General features: G+C 45.3%; 2 protein-coding genes across 2 annotated transcripts; one reads left to right on the forward strand and one right to left on the reverse strand.

Moving 5' to 3' along the window:
- Window positions 1-4,321: 4,321 nt before the first annotated feature.
- LOC309700643 (uncharacterized protein) lies at window positions 4,322-23,742 on the forward strand. The gene is made up of 4 exons (XM_082524340.1): window positions 4,322-8,875; window positions 12,178-13,246; window positions 18,963-19,121; window positions 22,066-23,742. The coding sequence occupies exons 1-2, from the start codon at window positions 7,766-7,768 to the stop codon at window positions 13,096-13,098; spliced, it is 2,031 nt and encodes a 676-aa protein (XP_082380466.1). The 5' UTR covers window positions 4,322-7,765; the 3' UTR covers window positions 13,099-13,246; window positions 18,963-19,121; window positions 22,066-23,742.
- On the reverse strand, window positions 18,830-27,645 carry mydgf (myeloid-derived growth factor; the record flags this gene model as incomplete). The annotated part of the gene is made up of 6 exons (XM_082524347.1): window positions 18,830-20,351; window positions 21,704-21,776; window positions 24,495-24,576; window positions 25,016-25,077; window positions 25,177-25,227; window positions 27,361-27,645. 6 exons carry the CDS (start codon window positions 27,643-27,645, stop codon window positions 20,272-20,274), a joined length of 633 nt encoding a protein of 210 aa, XP_082380473.1. The 3' UTR covers window positions 18,830-20,271.
- Window positions 27,646-27,677: the final 32 nt, after the last annotated feature.

A 27,677-nucleotide genomic window follows, 5' to 3' on the forward strand; every position in this document is an offset into this window, starting at 1 on the left:
GGATAATTGAGTTGGTCAAAGTTAAGCATCTGCTAGACTTCATCCAATAATTTGAATCATTAAACTGTGTTTGCACTGTTGGACCACTTTTAATGGACCATCTGACCAACATTATTACTCTGTGTGGCATAAACTATCCAAGACATTAGGGCTTCAGTGTTGGTGAGTGAAATTCAGTTTTTATTCTCACTAACACAACTTCTGCTTTAGAAAATAAACGTGGGGTGACTAAAACACTGTATCCTCACACCACAGCAAAAGCAAGATTTGAATACCCCAAGAATTATGTGAACCGCTGTGAGCAACCACTTGGTGACGGTGGGAAGTAAAAAACCCAACAGGAAGAAACATCCAGCAGAACCAGGCTCGAGGAGAGGCGTCCATCTGCTGCAACCACAAGGGGATGAGTGGAAGGAAAGGGCGAAAGGCACAATGTGGTTTAGAGAGACCGTTTAGTGAACACTGAAGATATCTGATAACAAGGGTCACCTGATCAAGCCCAAAACTAAAATGCTTTGAGTTAAAAGTGGAGAGAGTCCGCCTTCTGAATCCAAGCTGGCAGCTGGTTGCACAGGAGTGAGGCCTGAAAGCTGGAGGTCTGCCTCCCATTCTGACAACCACAAGGAAGCCAGCAGTCTGACTGCAAAGCGCTCTGCTGGGCTGATGTGGTAAAGTGTAAGATAGAAAGGACTGCTGCATTACTCATTTTAACTGTCCTTCAGATATTTTCATTTCAAATATAAAGTCACCAAAACTGAAAGTGAAGGATAATTTACTCATTTGTTAGTGTGTGACTCCAGAGGCCTGTGAAAGGAGCAGCAGAGGCAGCACGTGGAGTAAATGTGCAAAAACAAATCTGTAACTTGGTCTAAGCTTCGATGTTAGAAAAAGAAACACATTTTAATAAGACCTTTTGCCAAAATGTTTCTGTAGAATGAGCCCTTTGAGGTTTTTGTTGCTTGAAGCCTGACAGCAAAGTGCCATGTAGCTGCCGTCTCTGTTTCTGATGTCTGAAAAACTGGGAAACTCACACCAAATGATGTCGATGCACGTGTGAGGCTACAGGCCAGGATGAAAATATGTAAATGTGATTTTGAGGTGTGCGGCCCCTTTAAATGATTAATTTCTGTTGCTGCCTGAGAGGTAAAAGTGTCTCCGGGGGGAAGGAGGTGTGAGGGAATTTAAGTTTGCTTATTTTCTCATTTGCAGTGTGGGAGTCTCGCTTAAACACTTTCTGAAAATGAAAATTTCCAAATGACAGTCACGACGTGATTATCAGCGGATGTGAATGAGGGCTCTGATACATTTTGGTGAGGCTTCCATTGGGGCATAATTATCATTTTTACATAATGAAGTGACTACAAAGGAGCCGGCCTGCATCCTAAGAAGGGAGCCGAAACGACGAGGCATACAGAGGAACCATTACTCTTTCCGCTCGTGTTCGAGCCCAGATTACCGAGTTGTGATTTGCGCTATAGACTCGCACCCTGCTCGGCTGCGTACAAACGCGAGGAAGGACGAACCGAGCAGCATTTCCACGGTCCATCCCTGCAAGGATACAGGCAGTTAGTTTTGGCACAAGACTGCGAAAACCTGGCCGCATGTCAATGCGGGCACAAACACCCTAATGTTTGAGTTGTGGGTGGTGCAACAAAACAAACCAAAGGGCATTGTGTTCAAACAACAGGCAACGCTCTGCCCTCGTACAACAACACGGCCGTATTTTTAGATTTTCTTTTATCATCCATGCCAGAATAAAATGCCTTTCAGGCCTAATGAGTGAGAAAGGGACTGGGCCTGGAGTCAAAGGATTAGTGGCACTGAAGAAAAAACTGCAAAATGAATCAACGGCCTATTTCTACGATGATAGCATTTATTGTGTCATTTTAAAGAAAACCAGCGGAGGAAACGTGTGTTTGCTGCAGGTTTGTTGTCCCCGCAGCAGAGCTTACGGACGGCAGATAAGATAGTTTGTCGTGTTTTGATTTGGACACAACATTATCTGTGGGGCTTTTTCGTCTCAAGGCCAACATCCCACTGTAACAACTGCTTCCACGCTTTCTTAATCTTATTACAGTGCGCGCACGCTCGTAAAAGAGGAGCCTCTTTTACGCGAGGCCTTTGCTGACCTTTTGAGCACTTGCAATTTTTTTCTCGCCACCAATCTCATGTAGGTTAGCTGGCAGAGCAGAGCCGAGCGAGTGCTGCTTATTATGTATTACTTTGCTTTTGTAGTCCCTCCACATCGTTACTCATCCAGTATGCTTAAAGGTGCTCTCCCCTCTGGCAAGCACAACTATGACAGTCAGCTTGGAAGTTAGAAGTCTTTCAAAACTCGCCTTTTTTCCCCTCCCTCTCCCCGTGTCTGCCGCCTCTTTTCTTTGCCTCTCTTGGTGTCCCCACGTCTATCTCTTCCTTTCTCGCTCTAGTCCTCAGAGAGCACCTGACTGACGTGTTGTTCAAGGATGAAAAGCACAGTGGAGGGGAATCCAAAAGCAAACAACACAAAAATATACATGAGAGGACGGGAAAGACTCTGTTAAACACGCACACACACACACGAGCATGCGCACACAGAAGTCTAAGAGGAACCCCTTAGGATTATCACCAGCGCGACACTGGACACTTCAGGGAAGACAGCATCTGCTCACTTCCATATTTAATACTGCAAAAAAAGAAGAACATTGTGTTCTCGAGAAACTTTTCATTTTCACTTTGTGTGAATGCAGAACCAAATACAGTCATGCGAACAGGTTTAATCCTCCCCAGACTTCACGTTTCCGCTGTCCAGGTGGCTATAGAAAGTTCCCAAGTGCCCCGAGGCATTCACACTGTGACTAAAAGCCATTTTGCACAGGAAATTTTGACAGACATGGGGGCCTTTGACTTTCAAAGAACTGCTTTTACATCCATCTTTTCCACCAAGTTATGTAAGGTTTCCTTGGTGCTCTCTCCCTCTCTGTGAGTGTGTGTGTGTATAAAAAATAATCATCCAGGACACTGGTGTATGTGCAGGGGCAGTAAAGTTTAGCAAACACACATGCAGGAGGCTGAAGTATCCGTGCGCACACGCTCTGCTGCTTCTCGATGGGCAGTCGGACTGCTGCAGGACTCAAAACAAGCGAGGGAGCGCTGCAGGAGGCAGTAGACAAGGTTACAAGGAGACCATATGCTCTGACTGCCTGTACGATGGTGACAAAAAGGCCTCCTGTTTAAAAAAGGACAACGTTCCCTTTTTGTTTTTGTCCTTCAATCACTCAAACACATATTCAGTGGATTAATATAATGGGGAGAATAAAGGCAACCGCGCTCGAGAGGCTGTCCAGCGAGCCTGAAATGGACAGCAACTGTGACAGCTGCTTATTCTGCATTGACTTTAAAATGAGCGATGATTGTGTGTTTGGCTGCCATGTTATTTATGGACCTCACAAAGTGGGTGGTTGATTGGAGGAAAGCTGAGACCTTGAAGAGGCCTGAATTCAAGGTCTTTAACCCTTTAAGACCTACCATAGAACCAAGTCCGCCAGAGCTTATATTATATTTTTACATGCTGTGGAGCCATTTTTGGGAGCATTTCAAGTTGCTATACATCAATACAACCATTATAGCCCAGATTTTAATAATATGTCTGCATTAAGTGCATAGTAATTACATAAATTGCAAAAAAGTGCAATAAACTACAAAAAAATTGAAAATCGTTTTTGATTTTTTAACATATATTTGTAGTTAGAGAAATTTAAGAGTCTTATCCCTCAAAACTGTAAATACAAAAAAGTTGCACAAAATAGTTTCCCACCACAGGAAATTTATTTTGAGTGTCTTCATAGTTTTATTTTTGAAATACACCAATTTTTATACACTGCAGGAAAAACAAAAATAAATATTATACTGCAAATTTGCAAAAAAGCAGCATATGCATCAAAATAAACTATTTCCAGCAGTGCAATATGAGTCCTAAGAATCCCAGAAACGACACAGAAAGTCATAAAGTCAAAGATAACTTTTAAAAAGAGCAGTATAGGCCCTGAGGCCCTGATCGCAAAAAAGACTACATTTCCGCGAAAATGACGTCACTTCCGGTTTCGGGCAGGTAATGGCGGAAATGCAAAAGTTCGCGCTCACGTCTATTCCAACGTAGGAAGTGTTTTGAACAGCTGATCAGATCGGTAAAGCGTGTTTCTGGAATATTATGTTTTTGTTCCTGCAAGTGCTTTTTATGCAGTTTTTGCAAAGCTTTATGTGGAAGGAAACCGTGACCGAGGACAAGCTGATGGCATCAGATGTAAGTACAACTCCTCCGGTTTCATATGCAAAAAAAATTTTTGCGCTAGCTTACGTGGTTGCAGAGCTACTGGGATTTAAAAATAGTTAGGCATAACAGAGCGTTCCCGCTCCGATCGGCTCTAAAGGGTTAACACACACAGAAACCCACTCAGAGAGTTTATTGGAATGAATGTGCAATAGTAAACTGCTCTGCACTTCATCACTGTCTAGTGCAAACTTCATGTAACATGAAACCCCAGAAATGTCATGCTCGTTTTCATAGGTTTAAATCATCGCACAATAAACTGTGAAATATTATCTGCGGTCATCTGAGCGCGAGTGGTGCTGACGAATTCATTCGGTGAACCAGTCCCAGCACCTACCAGCCACATCACCTCCTCAACTGCTCGTTAATAAGTTAATAACATGGTGCGTTTAGACATGTAGACACGGTCAAGAATTTAGTGTTTTAAGCGACTGGTTGTTGGTGCCAGACTGAGTATTTCAGAAACTGTTGATCTGCTGGGATTTTCCTGCACAACCATCTGTAGAGTTCACAGAGTGCGATCTGAGAAAGAAAATTTCCAGTGAGCGGCAGTTCTCTGGGTGAAGATGCCTTGTTGATGTCAGAGGTCAAAAGAGACTGGCCAGACTGATTCGAGCTGATAGGATGGCTAAAAAAACACTTGTTACAGCCAAGTTATGCAGAGAAGCAGCTCTGAATGCAGCAGGAAACTGAGGCTACAGTTCGTACATGACAGAACAAGACGAGTCTCCGTTTCCACTGCAATCCTTGGATTTGGGTGGGAAAAATTTGGTGTAAACAACATGAAAGCATGGATCCATCCTGCCTTGTATCAGCGGTTCAGGCTGCCAGTGGTGGTGTAATAGTGTTGGGGATACTTTCTTGGCACACTTTGGGCCACTTGGTATCAAGCAGAAAAGTAGCAGAGTATTATTGTTGTCCAGCCCTTCGTGATCGCAGCGTACCCATCTTCTGATGGGCGCTTTCAGCAGGATAATGCGATAGTGAATTTCATGGCGCTCGAATGTCCTCCACAGCTACCAGATCTCAGTCGAACAGAGCAGGGATGTCAAAGTCATTTCACTCATCCAGGGACACATAAAGCCCACTCTAATCTCAAGTGGGCTGGACGAGTGAAACTCCACTTTCTGCCAGTGTAAAGATGGTCAACTACACATTCAATCACTGAGATGTGTTAATATAAGATAAAGAAGTGCAATTTCAACAGCACGTGTCAGTTTTTCTACATGAGAAATGTGTATAATTACAGAAAAAAGTGCTTTCATTTGCCCTGTCCTCACTGTATTAATAAAACATAAAGTTTTAAATGAACTGCTTTGGTGTAGTATGAACGGCTGTGGGAAAAGCTGTAAAACACATAAAAATACAGTTAAAGGTCCAAAAATGTATGCTCCCCTTCATATTTTCCAAAGCCACCCAGGGGGCCAGATTGGAGTCTTTTCTGGGACGATTGTGGCCCCCGGGCCTTTTGTGTGACACCCAATAGAGCAATATAGCACCTTTGGGATGTGGTGAATGCAGAGCCTACAACTCTGCAGCAACCTTTGCTTTGAAGAGTTAAGGCACCTCCGAAGGCAAAAGAGGGTCCAACGTACCTAAACTGGCTGGTGAGTGTTTGTCTCTGTGCTTCTGATCAATCTTTACAGCACTTTAAATTACTTGTTGTTCGCAAATAAAGCTGACTGATTAACCATTTGTGTCACAGTGAAATCCAGTGCAATAAAAATGCAATCTCCAGCTGTTAAGCGGAGCAGGACTCGGTTGAGTGCAGCAGGATGTCGTGAGCAGTAAGAAGCTGTAAGGTCAATAACGGCGGCTCTATCGCTCGCACGCTTTATTGTTTTGGTTTTTTTATCCCGGCTAATGGCCATCAGAGGCCGACAGCCGTCTGTCGACATGCAGGCAGGAATCTTCTTAGCCTGCAGATTACGCCGAGCCCGCGACTCTATTTTCACTCCCATCATGTACCTGTATAGTAAAATATGTCAGCGAATGAAGTCATGTTTCAGCAGGGCACTACCGGAGGAGTATATTGCAATGCTGACTAACAGAATGACAGATGCTTTGAGTGTTTCGCTGTTGAGTGACAGCAGACTTGTCAGGGCTTTTGTGTGGCTCTGCTGCCATCTTTTCATTTTGGCTGCTGCCAGTGAGGGAGGGACGCATCTATGCAGCCACAGCTGAGTGAAAAGGCACCTAGGAGGCATTTTTCTGAGCTTGTCAGACACAAGAAATCTAATCTAGACAGCCAAGAACTGGAATGTAAAGGAGAAACCCGAAAATAGCAGCTGTCTCTGCATAATTGGAACAAATGGAAGTTGGATGTGTGGTAGAAAATAAAAACAAGAAAACAACTGGGATGTAACGTGACACTGTTTGCTGACAGTTACAATAAGCTGGGGAGAGCCGAGCCACAGGCAGGCTGTTGTTTGTAGCCAGGCAGCTTATAGTTTCTGTCAAACCGCTGCTGATCTCAGATCTTGAAGGTCGCAATTATGTGCCCCCCCTACCCCCCCGCCTCCTACTATTCCTGCTTCATCCCTTTCTGCTGTTATCCTCCTCTTTTCCTTTAAACCCCCTCTGGTGTCCTAAGCAGCATTTAATTGTGAAGGGCTGAGCCGAGGAAGGAGTAATCAGATGAGAACGGAGGCAGGGGGAATCACGTGGGCACACATTCACTAAAGGGGGATTAATAACACTGGCGTCTTGATTGAACTTCGGCTGCTCTCCCTGGCAAATTGGAGGTGGGGCAAGGGGAGAAAAATAGTGACATGGAGAGAGGAGGGAAAGAGACGAGAGTTGTAAAGACGAGGACGATCGGAGGTTCTCAGATGAGAGCAGCAGGGAGAGGAGACACAGATGAGGAGAGAAGAGGGAAACAGAGAAAGGGAGTTAGAGCAGTGAGAGGGAGTGGGAGGAAGAAAGAGCGAGGAGAGGAGGCAGTGCAGCGCAGTGCGGGGGGGAGAGAGACAGGAAGGGAGAGAGAGAGAGAGATGTAGAGACAGGAAGCCTCCACTGCCACTGAGCCAGTGAGATGCAGGCAGGCAGAGAGAGACGACAGAGGGAGAGAGAGGCCCTCGGCATCTCCACGGCTGGCCCAGCGAGGGGGCGAGGGGCTCAAGAGCACTACAGCGGAGAGAAGAGTGGGAGGGGAAGCTGAAACTGAGGGAAAAGAAGAAGGGCGATACAATCAGAAGCAGGCTTCGCCAGGAAAAAGGGGAGTGGGGTGAGAGCCGAGGAGGGAAAAAGCAGATAAAAGTTTTGGAGACGGAGTAAGAGAGGGGAGAGGGAAGGGGGAGACGAGACTGAACATCAGAGCGGATAAAGCCCGTTAATGGCAAAGGTAGGAGGAGATTCGTGGAAGAAGAGGAGGAAGCTCTCAGTGTCTCAGGAGTCCTCCCGTTCCCCTTTTACTTCGTCTTCATTCTGCCAGGCTGCCGGACATCATCCATCACCATGTTCTCTGACAGCAGGGCTCCGGCGCCTGGGGAGCAGAAAGGCTTCAAGTCCCACACCCCTCACTTCATCCCGTGGCTGCGCAATAGCTTGAAGCCTCACCAGAGCAGCGACCTGGGGCTCAACGGACCGTACAAATCCAACTCAGAGACCCGAAACAACCTGACCCAGCTGGAGAGAGCCAAGGGGATCGGCTTTTTCTCCATCCAGGGGAAGGGCCGTGGAAAAAAGGCTGAACTTCGGTGCAATGGGGTGGGGAAGGCGAGGATGCTGCCAGTTGCGCTGAGGGGGCACCACATCCTGCCAGGGAGCCTGGGGAAGCAGAGGGAGGACAGTCCTGCCAAGTGGAACCGGACTAAAGAGCTTGGCACAGACCGCAACGCACAGACCAGCCCAGGGGAGGGGCCGCAGGGACCAGCCAACAGCTCCTCCGCTGCTCAGGGCAACCACACCTTTGTTAGGAAGCACAGCAGCCACCTGAGCCCCCATCAGTCGCAGAGTGACAGCAGTAGCAACTCAGTGAAGAAATACGGGCCACTGCTTGGACCTCCTGCTGCTCCTGTTGCTGCGCTGCTCTCTGAGGAGCCAAACTTTAACGTGCCTGTTGTTATGTGTATGGAGGGCAAAGAGGGGAAGGTGTGGGACTGCGCCAGCCACACCACCCACCGTCAGAGAGACCACCGTTCATCCAGCTGGCTGAACTATGACACTCAGGGACTAATAGAGAGGCAGCATGGATTCAGCTCCAACTTCAGCTACACCAGTAAACACAGCAGGAGCTCCCAGAGCCAACGAGACCTGACAGCGCTGCGGGAGCCACCTGTGGAGGATCTAAACGGAGTTATCTTCTCCACCGAGGTTCCTCACGGGGGGCTCAGCAGTACGACAACTCTACAAGGCCCCGAGAAACCCAGACCGAGCTCAGAGCGCACCGCTTTCCTGGCTCAGAACCAGACGTGGGTCCAGCACAGACCAAAGAGCGAAGGGGAGTCACAGAGGAAAGAGGCCGGCTGCAGGAGGAAGGTGGTGCGAAACCAAATTAAACGGGTGGTGGTCAACCTGGAGCAGGTTCTCAAAGCCCTGAGGGATGTTCATCAGGAAATGAAAGAGGTAACATGACATATTTTTCTCGACTATGACTAAAAAAATGAGATGAAAGCTTTTTCAGTGTCAGATTCAGCCACGTCACCCTCTCAATCATCACATTTCACTCGAGCGACTGAGAAGTGAGAAATCCAAACAAAACAGGACAGAAAAGTTACTGCGTCCTTTCACATTCATTTTCTGAAAGTGTTCATGCTCGAGGGCCTGTGCACTGACGAATAACAAGCCGGTCTCCAAATGCACGTCCTCAGCAAGAATTTGCCATGCATTAAACAGTCAGCAGCACAGCTTGCATGAATGCAGCACCAAAATTTCCCAAATTTCCTCTGTCGTCTGTCTGCACGCTTCAGCTCGAGTCGTGTGCACATTTTCATAAAGGTGAATGAGACACTAGTCATGCCCCATTTGCCTGATGCGTTCAGAGGTTGTTGAGATGAAGGATCTCTCCCTCCACTCGCTCTTCTTATGGACAGATGTGCTCCAGGCACAGCTGGATTGCGTCCGACGCTTTTTATAATCCATTTATGTCTGAGTTTCTCTGCCTCACACAGTAAAAGTGACACATAAATCTTGCCTCTTGCCATTTGATCTGCCTCTGTGGGGTCACAGCTAAACCCGAGGTAGTAACCTCATCATCCTGGCTGTGAGCTTTATTAATAAAACCCCAACGACTGCACACACAAAGAAGGGAAAGAGGGGGGCGAGTAAGCAGACACTGAAATAGAAAAGTCCCAAATTTTCACAACAGAGACAACAGATGAAAAGGGAGATAAGGTACCAGAGAAGACTGGTCGCATATTTATTCCAAAGCCGTGTTTTTTATTCCGCTGCATGAGCAGCAAACCTCAGCTTTGTTTAATATTCATCACGGCTACGAAAAGAAATTAGTGGAGGCCTTTGTCTGAAGCTAAACAAATATTACACTAAAGATCTCTCTCACACACTGGAGGAGGAAAAGACATCACAAAAGTGGGCTTGCACTTGAATATGATAGCGATCCTCTGCTGAGGCGCTTTGATAGATCAAAAAACTGAACTATGACTCAGAACTTCAAGAGAAACAACAACAGAATTGAACTTAAAGAGCTAAACGCAACTTAAATACCGGCGCTCCACAACAAACGTCTCTCGGTACTCATCAGGAGGACCTGCAGGGTCAACCCCCCCACACTGCTTCTAACAAACACCCTTGGGGGAAGCACATGAAAACCAGGGTCCTCTGCACTTTTATCTCATCTGATTTCTGACATTAACGAGCAGCACCTGCCCAGAGTCACTGGATGTGCATATACACGCTGTACTTCAAAGCAATATGAAATGCCTCGCTCAAACAGCTCCAGCATTAAAAAAAGACAGAGAGAGACAAATCAGGTCATCCACTGACATCAGCAAGGATATTGAACACGGCGAACAAAACAATCCAGCACGGACCGAGGATTTATCCGTGCACATTGAGCAGGTGGCGTGATGGGTCAAGCATTTTCCCCAGAGTAATTTCCTCCAATCTCTTCCATCTATGTATGGCTGTGTGTGTGGCTGTTTCTTCTAGTCTTGTTGTGTGGGTTGTGTGTGTGGATGCTCTGCACGCACTTGGATACGTGCGCGTGTGCCTCGTCTGATTTTTACTAAACTGGCAGGACAAATCTGATTTGTTTTACCAGACTGAGCTGCGCTGCTTTAACTTAGTTCTGTATGTTATGAAACATTTATTTGAGGTTTGCAGGAATTCATCTTTGTACAGCTCTGTTAAGCTCCTGCCAGTGTCTCAATTTTGGATGAGATCTGAGGTCTGTGGCAGATTTGACGCTGCGCTTGGGATCACTGGCCCCTCGTGTGATTCGATTTCAGCCAAGCTGTAGCTGTCGGACAGATGGCCTCACATTTACTCAAGAATACTTTGGTATACGGAGGAGTTCACAGTGGACTCAATGACTGCAAGGTGCCCAGATCTGCAAAACCAAAATCATCACCCTGCCACCACCGTGCTGACAGATGGTAGAGGGGTTGGTGCACCATGGTCAAACATCTCCACTTTGGTTTTGTCTGTCCAAAGAAATTTGTTCCCGGAGTTTTGTGGTAACATGCTAGCTGAGGCCTGCAGGCTCTGAGAAGTAGCTCTTGGGTTCTTTGCAGTTTCTCTGAGCATTGCACAGTCTGACCTCTGCTTCCGGAAAGATTGGAGCATTGTGTTCGACACATATAGAGGTGCTATATGTGCATATTTATAGAGGTGCTCAAACTTGCTGATGATAAAATAATGACGTGTATATGAGACGTACTGGCTGCTATTTACCTCTTAATTCCTGAGGAAGCAGAAACGGCGGCGTTAGCGTTTCACATCCTGGTGGATTAGGGGATCAAGCTGATAAGCATTTAAACACAGTTTCCCAGCTGAAATTCAGATCTTTGTGGAATTATGAATCTTTCCCCTTCTTCCCTTCGCTTCAGCGCTGCTGTCCAGGCAAAGAATATTTCCTCTTGTCAGCTAACTGAGGAAATGATCAAATTTAAGCCAATAGTTGTTAAGTGTGATTTGTTAAAATATCTATCATACATAATGCCAAATATTAAATGTTTCCAGCTGCACTCAAATTTGTGCTGCTATCGAGAGATTTGCTTTAGGAGTTTGACTCTCGGTGGTCAATTATGCAGAATTTATGGAGAAGAAAAAGCAGCAATTTGGAGATGCAAGTGTTATTTTTCTAGTGTGTTATTATCTCTATAATAAATTATGTATTGCAGCACTTTTATAAAACGAGTGACTCACAAGAGACAGGTTAAACAGAGGATGGTGCTACACTGATAGCGTTAAAGTGAAAATGCAGCTCGTGGTGTCTTTGATTAAACCCTCTCTGCCCGGTAACAGAGGCTTTCTGACAAAGCTCAAAAACTCTTTGAGTTTAGTCTAAGATTACTCTGATGACATCACCATGACATCATCTGTTTTCACAGGCTGTTACTCACTGCCAGAGGTGAACCGATCTGTATAAGGAAACAATGGAGAGCTCTGTTCTCAATCTATCGCCTCTCTTTTCATTCAGCACACAGAGCTGGACCAGCAGCCAAGCAGAGTGGCAACTCCCAAAAAGCTCAGTGTTTTACTCTGTGTGTGCAACCTTTGATCAGTCTGCTAATATGTGTTTCTCTAAAGGGGAACCTCGCCATCAGGTCCTGCATCCTCTTTCTTGGAGCAGTGGCACCAAAACCCAAAGCAAACAAAAACTATAGAAGACATTTTTCAATCACAGAAACTGGAGGAAGACTTCACTTACTGACTCTATCTTTATCTGTCAATCATGTATTTTCTAGGTGGTGCAGCAGATTGACCATCTAACATCAACCATTGATCTGAATGAGGAGGAGGAGGAGGAGGAGGAGGGAACTGGAAGAGAAAGCACCAAACCTCCCAGCGACAGCAGCTACAGTTCAGGCTCGAGCTCCAGTGAAACAACTGTGGGCTTCACACATCAGAGGCTGTCAGAGCCTGCAAACCAGCCAGAAACTGGGTATTTATCTGGCACCCTGAGGGGAGAGCATCATAGCAGGAGCCAGTCTCCACCCAATGTGCAGCTGCGCCCGCTAACCTCTGGACTTTTATCAGAGAGGAGTTGGACTCTTCACCTCACCGGTAGTGTTGGGGCCTCACCCAAACATGGTGGGAAGCTGCCATACCCCAGTAACCTCACGACCCACGACCACACTCGCTCCCCCCAAAGAAGCCTCCCTGCTCGGCCTCCAACTCCTGGTCTTTCCCCTCTAACGGTAAACTTCCATCTCCCCAGTAGCTCTGGTTCTCAGCCTCACTCCCCTGGGGCTACCTCCTCCATCAGGATCATCTCCATCTCACCTCCCTCTCCCCTGTCTTCAAAGGCTAACCCACCCCCTGCTCTTAGCCCGTCTGTCATCATCCAGACCAAAGTGGGGTCTTATCAGACCACACAAAGCGATCTCCCATCTGCTGGGCCGCTCTCTCCATCGTCCAACCTGCTGCCGTCTGCCAGCTGCCCACCCACCGACTCAGAGACTGAAACCGGGTTCGCCGCTAACACGGAGAGGCGAGCATCCTCAGCGGGACCGTCACACGTATGCGCTGCGGCACAAGGCCACAGAGGTCGCAAGCCTCCACCTTACCCACATCACAGACTCTCTGAAAACACAAAGAAAGTGAAGGAGCCCCGCAAAGCTCCTCCGTACCCTGAGAAAAGAAGGCTGCTCTCGACCACAGTGTGAGACAATGCAGCAGGAGAGGGGGGCTGATCGAATGGAGCCATATTCACAGCACCAGCCACAAGTCTGCAAGAGTGGAGAGTGATTTAAGGCTTGCCAAGCTGAGCTGAGACCAAGTTTCCAAGGTGACAAGGCGCAGACGCAACTTGGGGTGAGTATGTCAGGAGGAACAGCTTGCTTCTGCTAATGTCCTCTTACTCTCTCCTTCTATACAAACCTCTCGGGTTCACACACTGAACATACAGAGGGCATCGTAACATCTGTCTGGTTAACTGCTCTGGTAACAAGAGCCTCTATACAGATGTTCACTTTGCCCTGCAGATCTCAGACTCCCACCGACTGCACAGTTAAAGGGCAAGGGACTGAAAAGGCCTAATTAGAGAGAAATTGCAATTATTGCAAAATGACAAGGCAAAGCAAGAAGTGATTACCTTAGTGCACTTCAGCCCATGCAGCCAAAGAGGTCCACTCACATGTATCAGCATCGTCTGAGGTGGATAATTGCTGTCTCACTGCAGCTCAGGCTACCTTGGCTTGCAGTGTTAAAGACCACATGCGGGGGAAGTGAGGTCAGAGATCTGTGACAGAGCTAGAGACAAGAAAACGTGTCATAATATGAAAAACTTTGCAAGAAAGTGCCCGAGCCCAGTGTCCCTGCTCCGACTGGGTCACCAGCCTAGCACTGGGGTGCGCGTCAGGGGAGACAGGGGGCAGCTGGCCATTCGTTGTACCCTTCACCGGGCCCCTGGTGATACAAAAATCCCATCTCCTTTGCTGCCTCTGGCTTGACCGACCCAGCCACAATCTCCATCTGTTCCCCTCCAAATGTCAGGAGATGCAGAGAGAGAGAAATAGGGGGCAGGTGCGAGAGAGCAAAGAGAGAAAAGCAGACACGGGAATGCCAGCCGGATTAACTACATAAACACAGCACAGCAAATCGATGGCTCATTCATTTAGGTCAGCTTATGTTGTCCTCTCTGAAATGTTGCTTTGGGTTATTTCAGCTGGCTCTTTATTTTTCTCAAAGAATAAAGCTGAGGTTATTTTATATTCTCTCTCATGACCAACAGGCCCGATAAAAAGAGCCTGTTTCTCAATAGAGAGACCTAATGGTTACTGCCTGTGCCACTCAGAGGTTACATCTTCAACGGACGTCTAGTTTCAGTCTTTGTACAAAGACTCAGCTATTTACCCCAAATAGGTAAACACTGTAGAGCATTATATATATATATATATATATACATATATATATATTAGGGGTGCAACGATATTCGTATCGATATTGAACCGTTCGATACAGTACTTTCGGTTCGGTACGCATATGTATCGAACAATACAACATTTGTAATTTATTTTATCAATTTTCCTTCTGACGATGCTGTCTGTGTGGAGCGCTCAGTGAATCTGTGTTCGACTACTCCGCCTAGGCTGCACTGTCCAGCGCAGATCAGACAGCATAGACAGAAGGAAGAGCGCAGGGCACCTCCCCCACCCTCATTCAGATCTGGCGTTTGGAATTATTTTGGTTTTCATGTGACGTATGACCCTGAAGGTAAGCGAGTCATGGACTAAAGTAAAACAGTATGTTGGATGTGCCATGCAAGGCTTAATTACATTGGTGTGAACTAGTGTGTTAGCGCAGTTAGCTCGTTAACGTGTTGGCCGTCTAGCCCCATGCACGGAGCGATCGGCGGTAGCTCGTTAACGGAGATTTGCCGTGTTGTGGCGTTAAGGTCATTTCAACGAGATTAACCTGAAAGCACTAGTGGGAACACAACGAATATGACTGCACATTTACGCCGACATCATCCTAGTGCAAAGACAAAAACAACAAGCATGCTACTAACTTTAGCCGAGTCATTTAGACAGCTGTTAGCACATGATTCTCCTTATGCTGCTGAGAATATAGCCCAGAAGAAGCGGATAGTATAGCTTTTATTTTGGAAAGAGACATTTCTCTGTAATAAACTCTCTTTTCCAAAGATGAGTGATTCCTCAATCAGATACAGGGCTCGCAATATCGCTAGCCCGACGTCCCGGAGCTAGCGATTTTTTCAGTCGAGCTACCAAAATCTCTCTCTTCCCTGCCCGTCGGGCTATTGCAGGAAAAATATATGTCAATGCTTTTGCATTCTTTCAGAAATGTAGCTGGGTAATTATGTCATTGGCATCGGTGAGCCACTGTCAATATGTGACATATTGAAATCGCGTTTGAATTTGCGCTTGTTTTTTTGCTTTCACTTTGCAATCATGCGAACTGTGTATAGGGTTAGGGTTAAATTTAAAAACTGTACTTTTGAGTTAAAATATATATTTATAATTTTAATAAATGACAAATTAAAAATGCATGAACATTTTTTGTATCGAAAAAATATCGAACCGTGACACCAAAGTATCGAACCGAACCGTGAATTTTGTGTATCGTTGCACCCCTAATATATATATATATATATATATATATATATATTAGTGCTGCAGCGTTAATCTTGTTAAATTGACGTTAACGCAATAACCGGATTAACGCGGCAAATCTTCGATAGCGAGTTAACGCGGATCGCCCCGTGCTTGGGGCTGGACGGCGCTAGCGCGTTAACGTTAGCGCGGTTCCTCAGCCTCACAAACAGCTAGGAATGAATAACCACTGGTGCTCCAGAGAGCGCTTCCATCACCAGCATGGTATATGTGGGATTATGTTCATAATGAATATCACACAGTGATACTCTGTGACTCATTCAAGCATTTTTAGGCAAATTTTGCGATAGTTTTATTAGTAATTAGTCATTTTTGTGCAGATCTACCCCTCAGAGGTGTCTACCATCATGCTACAAGTGCAGTGCTTACATGCTTAAAGCTGGAGCGCCAACATGATGCTCAGAAAGAATCACATCCTGAGTGTAATCTGCTAACCTGTTAACTTTAAGGACTTAAAACCTTATGTGCAGCTGAGGTCAGTGGAGATCTTGTTAGTGTTGCAGGTGAACTGAATGGTTTTCCTAATAATGAGCAGTCCACACTAAAAATGCCACACTACAGCTGTGCAAAAACAAAACAAGTTTTCAAGTAATGAAAGTGCAGTCCTGTGGAAAAACTACATACATCCTTACTGCTTCCATAGGAACTGAGAAGCTGCGCTGCAGCCAGGCGCTGCTAATTAAATGCATTTGATCAACTGATCATAAGCAGAAGTTTTAGCAGTTTGCAGGTCTGAAGCATTTAGGTGTGTGTTAACTCGATGCCCAGGAGGAAATACACCAGCAGTGATCTAAGAAAAGCAATTCTTGCTGCCGATCAATCTGAAAAAGGTCATAAGTCCATTTTCAAAGAATCTGGTCCATCATTCTGCCGTGAGAAAGATTATTCACAAGTGGGAAACATTCAAGACAGCTGCCAGTCGTACCAGAAGTGAACATCCCAGCAAATCGACCCCAATGTCATCCTGTGCAGTGGTCAGGGAAATTGAAACAAACCCAAAGACTGCATGCCAATCCCTACGGGCCTCCATTAGCACCTTAAAGTTCATGACAATACATTTAGAAAGCAAAGTTGCACAAACCACAGACCACAAGGTTGGCCTTTGCCACTGGACTATGAGTGGTGATGAAGGCTGAGGCAGAGTACGGTGGAAGCAAAATAACTGGACAATTAAAGGCAAGTCAAGCCTTCCAACTGCAACACAAATCACACTGTCTAATATTCTATTTCTAATTAAATATTATATATTTTAATCTTAATTAGCGCCATTATGAAAACACTCCATGTACAGGAATTCCCCACACTCATGTGACCTGGCCTCTACTGGACCCCCAGGGAAACATCTGCACACACAGACAGGCGAGTAATCTCATCTCCACAAGCAAGTTTTACTCAACAGTAGACCTTATTTGGTGCCAGTGTCTTTGAACATACAAGAGCAAAAAGGAAATGCTCGACAATAACGCACAGCACCACGTTTGCGGGAAACCAAACGCAGCACGCCAGCTGTCGAGCACAGTGGTGGAGGCGTGATGATTTGGGTTCGTTTTGCAGCCACAGAAACTGGACACTTTACAGTTATTGAGTCGAACACAAACAGCAGCGGCTTGGCTGAAATATGTTCATGCAACAGAAAAAGCACAGCAGTAAATCTACAACAGAATAGCTGCAAAGGTGCTGCAGCGACCGAGTGTTATCCAGACCTCACCGGGACCTTGTTCCTGCAAACCTCAGTTCCTGCAACGCTGTAAAGACCAGCGGGCCAAGATTCCTGCGCAACGATGTGGAAGACTGATAAAGTCGTACAGAAAACAATTCAAGTTATTGCTGCTAAAGGTGGCTGCAGAACCACACTGATTTGCTTTTGGTCAAACATCTCTTAAGGCAACAAGTGTACAAGCTTTGTTTTAAGGGGTCACAAGAAGATGGCAAACATCCTCCTGAAGCCAAGAAAGTTGTACCCCTCAACCCACAACTTTCTGTCAGTTAGTAATTAAATCACATGAATTTAATTTTGCTCCATGTTTCTCTCCTGTCGGCCTGCACACCCTCTTGCAGTGGCTTTGTGAACCATTACAGTGTGTCTGCACCACATTTGAACAGTTAGAGGTATTCCAGTCTGGACAGCAGCGGGGTGGCAGGATGGGGGGTTCTGATCAAAGCTCTTTAATTGACGTCATCATAATCTAGGCCAATTCTTTGGAGAGTGTATTAATTCTTTGTGATGGTTGTACTGTAAAGGGAGAAGTTGAAAGTAAACATCTGTACCGCTGCCAGATGGTAAACAGCAGCGATATGTGTTCAGGGTTTGCATGACAGCATCGAGGCAGCTCCGAGTCCCATAGACGGAGTGAAATGATGATAATCAAAGAGCTACTGTGCAACAGAGACCTATTACTCGATGGAACAACCAACTCGAGAACAAAGTGTCTCATTTTCTCTCCCTGCAAGGCCACAAAACTAGAAACGAGAGTCTGAAAATGTCCCCGCTTTGCTATAAGATGCTTTAATTACAAATAAGAGCCTCTGTGGGAGTTTCATCGCACAGCTTGTTGTGATCTTAGCTCTGCCACACTTGAGATTTTCAGATGTTTCATAGTCACAGCTGTAAAAGCAGCGCTAAACGTGCTGGTTACAGTTCTGACGCTACGCTTCAAACAAACTTGCGCCGATATGCCGACAATCTAGATTACAGATTTTTCTCTTTGGCTTAACATAAAATGAATAAATCCCCACCAACTTTCTATCTCTATAAACCCATAAAGATCAGAGCTCTATAGATTCCCATTTGTGCCTGTGGATTTAGAAGAGCCTCGCTCCAAAGCTTTTCTCCCAGAAATAAAGAAGAAACAATAGAAGCTCTTTATCTCATGGCAACATTTATCTGAGGACAATATATGTTAATTTCCTACACCAGCAGAATACATTTTAAAACAACATTTCTTATAATGCTTATTTTAATTGCAAGTTTTGCTCGGGGCCTCAGATGTCCTGTACACTGTATTTATGCTGCTTATAAACTGAGTCTAAATTAGGGATGCATTAGTGCTGCTACTAAAATTACTGTTGTTCTGGATGGGATATGATGGGGTATAAAAATGCTTTCCACCGTGTTTACTGTTGCCCAGCTTTGACAGTGCTCCGAATATTTATTGTCTCAATGCTGGCACTCAAATCTTTCCTCTTTTTATGTTTACCCTCTAACAAGCTGTGGGAGCTTCAGTGAGATCATGACTGACATTAACAAGACACAAACATTGAGTTATCTCCAGAAAATGTCTTTATTGAGACGCCCATCACATTTCATCATGAATCAGAAGAATCAACAAGTAGAAAAAGAAAACGTACAAAATAAGTAACATTGGGTTTGTTTGTTTTCAAATCTGTCACGCCAGGATCTGGAGGTGATTATTTCCAGACGACGCATCGACATCAGCGGTGACAACGAGGAAAAGGGGAAACGCTCCTGCTAAGCATTTCCTCAGTTCCTTAGGATCACCTCCGGACGGACGAGGGAAACCGATCCCGGGCCAAACAAGGCAGAGAGATAACAGGTAACACAACCACACAATCAAATCAGCAAAATCCTCAAATCTGAAATCAATCGTCCTCTGGAGACTGGCGTGGATCTGAGAGGGCTGGATCAATGACGGGGGGATAAAGGTTCTCGCAACATCACGAGGGGGGGGGCGCGCGAAATAATGAAGTCCTTGTGAAATCTGCACATTATCCTCGCTGATCCACACATGTGGCACCGAAAGATGAAAGTAAAGGGTTCAAGGAGGACTCAGAGATACCTGCTGGCATCTCTTTTGCCTCGCGTGTTATCATCCAAACGTCTGTGCATGCCCTACATTTTAGTATTCTGTGGTTAACAATGTAACTGAAAACTTGTTGCAATAAACTCAAATTAGATCCATTTGTTAATGGGAATTTGTTTGAGAAAGATTTGCATCTTCTGCTGCAGAATGATGAAGATTTGAAGACATAAGTGGGAATACACGTGTCCTCTTAACATGTTTAAAAGCTGCTATCTGCTGCATTATGGCTTCAGGCAAAAACACAAAACAAAGATTTATCACAAGAAGAAGTGATTGGTGGTTGCTGGGGATCAAATGTGGTGCTTACAATCATCTGGAACGGATAAACAGAGAGAGATGAAGACAGAAGGAGGCAGTTCGCTCAACAGCGGCTCAGAGCAGAGCCAGACGGGGGAAATTGTTTATGTGCGCGCAGTGACGATATTGGGGAATACTCACTTTTCTCTCGGGATTACATAAGATGGATAAATCCTTCCCTAGTCTAAATATGTTATCTATACTCCACAAAGCCCCCAGACATCCTCTATACAATCACAGACATCCCCAGTGTATCAGGACACAATTCTTTGTAAATCTTGTAGCATAAGAAAAATAACAACTATGGAAGCACTTCATCTCAGAGCAAGCATTTTGTTGTTGTTGTTTACTCAGCTGATCCCTTTTGTCCCGTGTAGCTCCGATCCACTATAGCAACAAAGTATCAGGTAACTTTTGTAGCGACACAAAGTGCTGTCAGGGCAGTATCCAGTTTATCCTTCTTCAATTTTTAAGTTGTAACTCAGGAAGAAATCCATCCTTCATCGATCACTGAGGGAAAAGCAGAGGCTCCAGTCGGAGCTCGTTGGGATGCTCTGATTGGTCAAAGCGCTTCACTTCTGACCAGCTACAGCTCGTCTTTTCGTGTCCGTCCAATCACGGTCAGTTTGGAGAGTTGAGCGCTGAACTTTCCATCCCTGTGGGTCACTTGAGGTTAAAAAAAAGAGGAAATGCATGAAATGCCGCCACAGATGACGACAGAGCAAAAACAATCATTCAGCTGCAAACAAAGCACAAGGAGAATAACAGGACATCACGTCTGTAGGTTTGATGAGCTCCACCTGCAGGTGAGCTGGTGTAAATGAGACATGCCTGCTACCTGCAGGCAGTGAGCCCAACAGCAACGTTGCTGATCCTGTTAAAGACCTCACACACAAACAGCATCTTTATCTTTTATGTATTTGAAAAAGTCTATATTTCAGCATTTTTCAGACATGCACTAAAAAAAAAATGCTTATTTGCTTTTTTGAAGGGTGGAAAGAAAAAAAACACACGAATCTCGTGTCTGTTTATTATACGCAGAGCTAGAAACCACAGCGTGGCGAGCTTAGCTTACAAAGAAAGCAAATGATAATTTAACCTTTATTACACTGGGGAAGATATTTATACAGGAACTAAACATATTTTTATTCCAGGCAAGCAGTTCCCATAAAGCAGGGGTGGGCAATTCATTTCCCCAAGGGGCCACAGCTTATTGGTGCGGCCCTACACAACAGTCCCAGTGTATCATGTGGCCCCTTGGGAAAATTAATTGCCCACCTTTACTCTAAAAGCTTAAACATGATCAGTTATTTTGTACTTTGATGGAGTCGTACATTAAAATACATTTTTGGAGCTGAACAGTTGATGCATGTTGTAGCTGTTAGCTTATAAACAAATGTAAAGGAAAATGTGTAATAAGTGGACTTCAAGCGATTTAATTAAAGCCTTACAAATTAAGAGCCTGACCATAACCTTAAAACACGTCCCAGCCTAAAATAAAACAGCACTTATAATAAATCACCAGCTGTAACACTCACTGCCTCCATGTGGCACAAACATAAGGACATGTCAGCATGTCTTTATCTGCACGTCTGAGCTCGGTTGCTCTCCTTTCCTATAGATGCTAAAGGCTACTCGTAGGTTTGTAATTAATACGCTCTCCACTGTTAAGCAGTCTATCAAAACAAACCCAGACTGCAAGTGTTTTCCAGCATCTGTAACTGTAGCGTTTAATATGCTGAAAAAGACACAGGAAATTGCTGGTCGGCTCGACTCGTCAAATCCTGCTAATCACAGTCTGGAGCCTCGGTTTGCGCGGAAACGGAATAACAAGAAATAATGCTACAGGGACAAATGACAACCCACTCACAGCTGGAGCATATGCTTTAGAGGGAAATCAGCAGGGTACTTGCAGCGTGATGGAGAGGGAGGGAGGCAGACGGAGAGAAAGAGCAAGGGATTGATGTGACAAGCAGAGGGAGTTGATTGAACACTCGGAAACACAATAAATTTCTCACCTGTTGATTCTCCGATGGTGAATTCTTCTGGCTTCAAAGGCACGTCACTCTGTCCTCCTCCTGCCGACTGAGACTGGAAACGCAAACAGCAGCCGCGATGAAGACGAGGAGGAGGAGAGCAGGGGAAGAGAGACAAAAAAGAAACAATGAAACAGAGAGGGAAACAGGATGAGAGGCGGCACAGATGACAACAATTTTGTTTGGAACAGACGGGCCGGGACAGTAGGAGGACGTGACGGCAAGGTCAAGGAAATGTTGTGCGGGGGTGGCAGGTGTGTTTGTTTGTGCGTGCAAAGTTATTTCGGTCTCATCATTCAGGGAAGTTGTGTTTTTTTCCCTGTGTGTTCGTCTTTGGCTTGCAGGGCACGGAGCTGAGCGGGAGGAGGAAACATGCGCTCGCACTAATGACAGAAAGTGTCAGGACTGTCCTTGCTGTGGGAAGGAGGCGTGTCGAGGTGCGCTCCACTTCACAGACGACCACATCAGACAGGCAGACCGCGCAAAGTGGCTGAGCTCAGACCGGGCGCGGACATTAACCTTCCACGAGACATTAAAGTGCACAGACTCGATTCCGAGTGTGACGTCAAGAAGAAATAAAGTTTTCGTGCTACTTTGACTCACTCGACTTGTGTTAGTTTGTCAAGGGCACATTATGGGTTTGTTGTATACAAGTGGAGGGAAGATGATATGTCCAACCCACCCATGTCTAGCTTATGGTCGGGTACATTCTGCTACTCGGGTGACAAATCCAAGTCCTCGAGCTACAAAATCCCGCAGCTGCAACTTTATCGACTTTGTGTCTGGGGGCACGCCTTATGTAACGGGCGCCATCGTTGTAGTAAAGCAACATATTATGCATTCGCTTTTCATTGATTTCTAAGTAGAGGGACCCAGTGCCGCCCCTTTTTGCAGAAGGCTCGTGTGCCAACATTTAAAGTTGAGCAGTTAATCAAACATATTTGATAGGTGATAAATCACAGAACACTGCAAAACATTATCTGCTTCCAGCTTTTCAAATGTGAGAACTGGCAGCTTTGCTGTATTTTATAATCACTGAAAAATTAACCGTGAAATGCTTCGGACAGCCATTCGATCACACCGAGGAACTTGAAGACGTACTCTTGGGCTGCGAGATGGAAGTTTTTTAAATACTTTTCAGATATTATGAACTAAATGAATATTAAAATGGTAAGCTGCTGCTTCTTTCTCTTTGAGTCCGATTAGACAAAAGTCTGAAGGCAGCTCATCCTGTTCACAAATCATTAAATGTCAGACTTACAATAATCCTCGTTCGTGCGGAGACGTGGCACGCACTGACATTTACATATCCAGGAACGAGGCGCAAGCGTCATTATCAAACTGTTTAATTAAATACAGCTCTGAGATTTTTTCTCTATTTGTCGCACGAGACGAGATAAAAGTGCAGATGGCGACAGCTGTGACGATCTTACAGCCCCTACGTGCTGGAGAAAAAGCATATAAGAAGCTGCTGCACACAAACGTCTGCCTCAGATTTGGTCCCAGAGGCTGATGAATGTGTTGCTGGTATAAAGGTGGATGTTTTATTATTTGCAGGCTATGCAGAAATGCTCATCAACAGAGTTTCGCCTTGTTTTTCCTGACAACTGTGCTGATGAAGCTTTAATCTCTGCACCGAAGGGGCGCCTGGAACAGCGAGGCAATACAAAGCAGAAAGTTTTTGTTTGTCCTGTCAAACCAACCGCAGAACTGTGAGGCGTTATGATGTGTTGCACCGACAGTATCGCAACTACGCTGCACAGGTTGTGGTGCAGTTTGACTACCAACAGGCAAACTTCAGTGCAAGGAAGAAAGACCTGCACTGAACCGCTGGCTTTAAGCGTGACTCATCTTGAATTTGAAAAAGAAACCAGATGAATCCAAGCTGAATGAGCTTACAGTGCTTTCATGCGATGTCAGGAAAATGAATCCCTGACTGGAGATATTCACGTGTCTGAGAAACCTCTGGCGCTTTAGACAGAAACACAGCGAACATGACGGCAGAAACTCTCGGTGCAAATTCATGATTGGCAGGAGATTTGGTGCAGCGTCTGCATTACTGCGGATGGTGCCTGGGCTCCAGCTCGGAGAGGGGATGAGGAGCTTGGTCATTTGCGAGGAGCTCAGAATCAAGCTGACATCGTAAGGAGCCAGCTGAGGTGGCTCGGCCATTTGATTAGGACGCCTCCTAGGTGAAGTGTTTTGGGCATGTCCATCAGTGAGGATAGCCCTCTAATATGCTGTTAGGCTGTAACCATTAGTTACCATCTATGCAGGCTGGGCTAGATTAGTGAAAGAGGTTATTTATTAGTAGTAATTCTGACAGAAAGTCAGTGGAGCGCTGTTCTGGAATCAGCTAACACGGTGTTGTTCTGCTTTGGGCCATGAGAGGATGGACGCGAGACTCCTTGTGGACATCCTTCAATAGTTTGCATCTTCAAGGACCAGCCCGAAAAACAGTGAACCAACCACACACCTGCAGGCGAACTCCAGCCAGCTTTTTAAAGAATCATGTGGAATATTTATCGGCAGTGTCCACAGCAAGTATGATCCTGGTTTTAAAAGCATCACTGAAGCACAGCCCTCCTCTGGAAATGGGATCAGCCCACTGACAGTAATAAATAACAAACTCAGCAGCACAAAGAAACAAAACCCAGCAATCACAGTTTTTCAGCTTTGTCCATGTTGAGCACTGGGATAATTTGACAACTCAAAAACAAATGAATGAACACAGGCCCACTAAAAGCTCAGCTAACAGTTTCTTTGTACTTACATACGCGTTGGCATACTCGATTTTGGTTCCCTTCAGTTCAGCTTTGAACTGAGTGAAAAACAGGTACGACTTCCCCTGAGGCCTGGCGGGAATGAAAAGGAAATATTTGCTGTCAGTGTCACGGGTTTGCATAAATTCATTTCAATCAGAGGTTAGAAGTTTGCTGTGTTGTTTCCCCTTCTAGTCTCTACCGCCACTGTCACGATTAAGCAAAATCAATGAGGTGACTCAGCAGACGCACACATTAGCGGTGAGGGTGCTCTTAGCATCGGGGTCACCGAACTGAAGAAGAAGAGTACCTCCGCGGGCTGCTCATTGGCCTGTGAGTGTTGTCCTGGTATAACTGCAGTTACGGGGACCTAAATCTGGTTACACAATCACAACACGGGGGCCCGACTTCCTTATGGGGACATTTTAGGGTGAAGGCAGGCTTTAAGGTTAAGGTGAGGTAAGCAGTAGTTGTGCAGCCTCCATTAAGCCAATGCAAGTCAGTGCAGCGTCCTCTAAAATCTGTGTCTCACCTCCACACAGAGCAGGAGAACAGTCTGTTGTCATCAGTCAGGCCCACACTCATCAGCCATTGCTGCGTTACAGAAAAAAGGGACAATATTTTAGCATAAAGACCGCAGTAATCAGTGATGTGAGGCTGGAGACGCACAGTGAGAGAGAGGGAGGGGCTCACCTCGTTGGTTCCTCCTTGAGAGGCGTACGTGAAAGAGCATTCATACTCCCCCTGCAGAAGGAGAATGAAACCAGGTGTTAGTGCCGTGTTTTGGATTCACCTACAAAACTTTCCTGTAAAACGAGAAACTCTGTGTTCCACTGATCTCACTCAGGTTTCAGTTTAACCTTACATAGAAATAAAGACAGAATATGGTTGCATGTAAACTCACATCCTTTCCAATAATACCCTGAACACTAACACGTTACTCTTTAGGAGGAACCCAAGAAGCTCTGTTCTGTCTGTGCATCGGAGGTTAGCGAGGGTGGTCTCTGCCAGACAGCTCCCCTAAGAAAAGCCCAGAAACGATTTCTTTATTTTGTACTGAGGTCTCAAAACCTTTCTTAATGCTAGAGCGTGTCAGATGTTGTTTATGGGGGAAAGAGTTGAGCCAGATTAAAAAAGCCATAAGAAATTACCGCTGGTCTTTTTGGTTTTGGATGTTTCTTTTGCTTGTTGATCATCATTTAAAAGAACGCCGTTTAAAGTCTGGTCTACGTGACCTGGTACAGATGTTTAGAATTAGCCTGGGTACTGCTAAAAAAACAATTTCTCTCTATTCAGATTTCAGCGTAGCACGACAGACACGCCTGTGGTTATTTTCTGCCACATTAGTAACAGCTTTCACCAGTTTCAGCTTGAATAGTTCATTCATATTAAGCTTTTCAGCATCACGTAGACTGAATGGCTCCGTAACGTAGTGGTTAACATATTCACCTAACGTGTAAAAAGGCCCTTGGTTTGATACCAGGAGGAATCACAAACTGTTTGGGGTTGGCTCAGGAATCTGGTAAATCCAATGTGTACTGAGCCAACCTGAAAGTAGTTTTAAATATATTTAATTGGTCCTGAAATGACCTAAATGAGCTAAACAGGGCTTCCTGATGTGAAGATAAGATGTGCATGAAGCTTTAGAAAATGTGAATGAGGGCAATAATGTTGGACATCTAACTGCAACATTTCCTACTGATGAAGGCCTTCCTCTGGACCATTCATACTATACTAAAGTAATTAAGTAACAGATTGAAAAAATGAAATGAAAGAAAAATTCCAGTTTTTTCACTTTGTAGTACAGAATTAGTTTACACCTTTATTTCTTAAATCTCGCTGACAGATTCCTCTCATTTACTACAGCAGCATTTGTCTATTACGTAGAAAGAAATGAGAGGTAAGGTTGTATTTGCACTTTTTTTTCTCATATTCAGATATCTGTGGGAATAAATGTGCAGCTAATCTTGGTCCACTGACAGAGAAGGGGAATTCCACTGCTCTGGACTCTGGACACTTGAGATTAAAGTGGGCTGTCTGTGGCCAACGACGCAGAGGGAGTCTGACATTCCTGGTTTAGAGCATGAAAGTGAGTCAGAGTCACACCTCTGCCATCGAAACGAGGAAATAACAAATAATAAGTCAAGCTACAGCTGGACGAGTCAGCGAGTTTCTTTTTCTATTTAAAGTAATAATCTAATGTAACAGCTTGTAAGATGACTTTGACTTTTTTAAACTGCGACTTTGCAAACACCTCCCACGTCAGAATATTAGAGACACGTAATGGTTCTCTTTGTCACCGCTGAAGCTATCAGGGACACCTGAGCTTTACCTGCTGTGACCAATGACGAGTCAGCTTTTCTTTGATTAATCAAACAAGAAAAACATTAATTCATTAAATAATTAGTTCGATCGTTAGTTTAACAATCAGACAAAAGTTGTTTTTACAATTTAAAGTGAGCAGTCTTTAAGTTAAAAGAAAAGAAGCTCTCAACCAATCAAAAGCGCCATTGTGACAGCGACGTGTCAGCCCCTCACAGGCTGTGTCGTCATCAGACAGCGACTAAAGCTGCCCAGCAGATTGTAGTTTTTCTCTTTTGTTGTTTATAACATCGATTATGTCCGACTGTAATAAGAGAAGCAGACCTCAGCTCCTCAATGATAATTAATTTAGCTATTAATGTGTTAATAACTGACTGATAAATCACATTGGAGTGGGTTACAGTGAGCTGCGCGGTGAATTCAAATTTAATCCACGTAAAATTAAATTTTACGATTCAGGATTTATCGGTAGCTCCGTGTTTCCCTGCACGAGGGCTCGTTTTAAAGCGGGAGATTTACAGCGAGATAAAGACACCGCTCGGCGGAGGCACTTACAATGCCCTCGGAGAAGGTGTGCACGACTCCTCCCGGTTTCACGTTGAACTCCACCGTCTTCGCCTGCTCCTCGGACGCCTCCGCCGGGACACGCGCTGCAATCAGCGCGAGCGCAAACAGAAACGCCAGATTACCGGCGCAGGTGTTACTTTGACGAGCCATGTTTTCCTCCTCTGACCTGCAGCTGGTGCGAGCAGCGCCTCCGGTGTCCCGTCCACTGTGAGTGTCGTCACACTCCACGTCACGAACGCTGTAAAACAGAGACAAAAGGGCTACGAGTAACATCACCGCGCGTGACTGACAGATAATAATAATAA

The sequence above is a fragment of the Aulonocara stuartgranti genome (genome assembly GCF_965226115.1).
Source record: "Aulonocara stuartgranti genome assembly, chromosome: 23".
Taxonomy (NCBI): Eukaryota; Metazoa; Chordata; class Actinopteri; order Cichliformes; family Cichlidae; genus Aulonocara; species Aulonocara stuartgranti.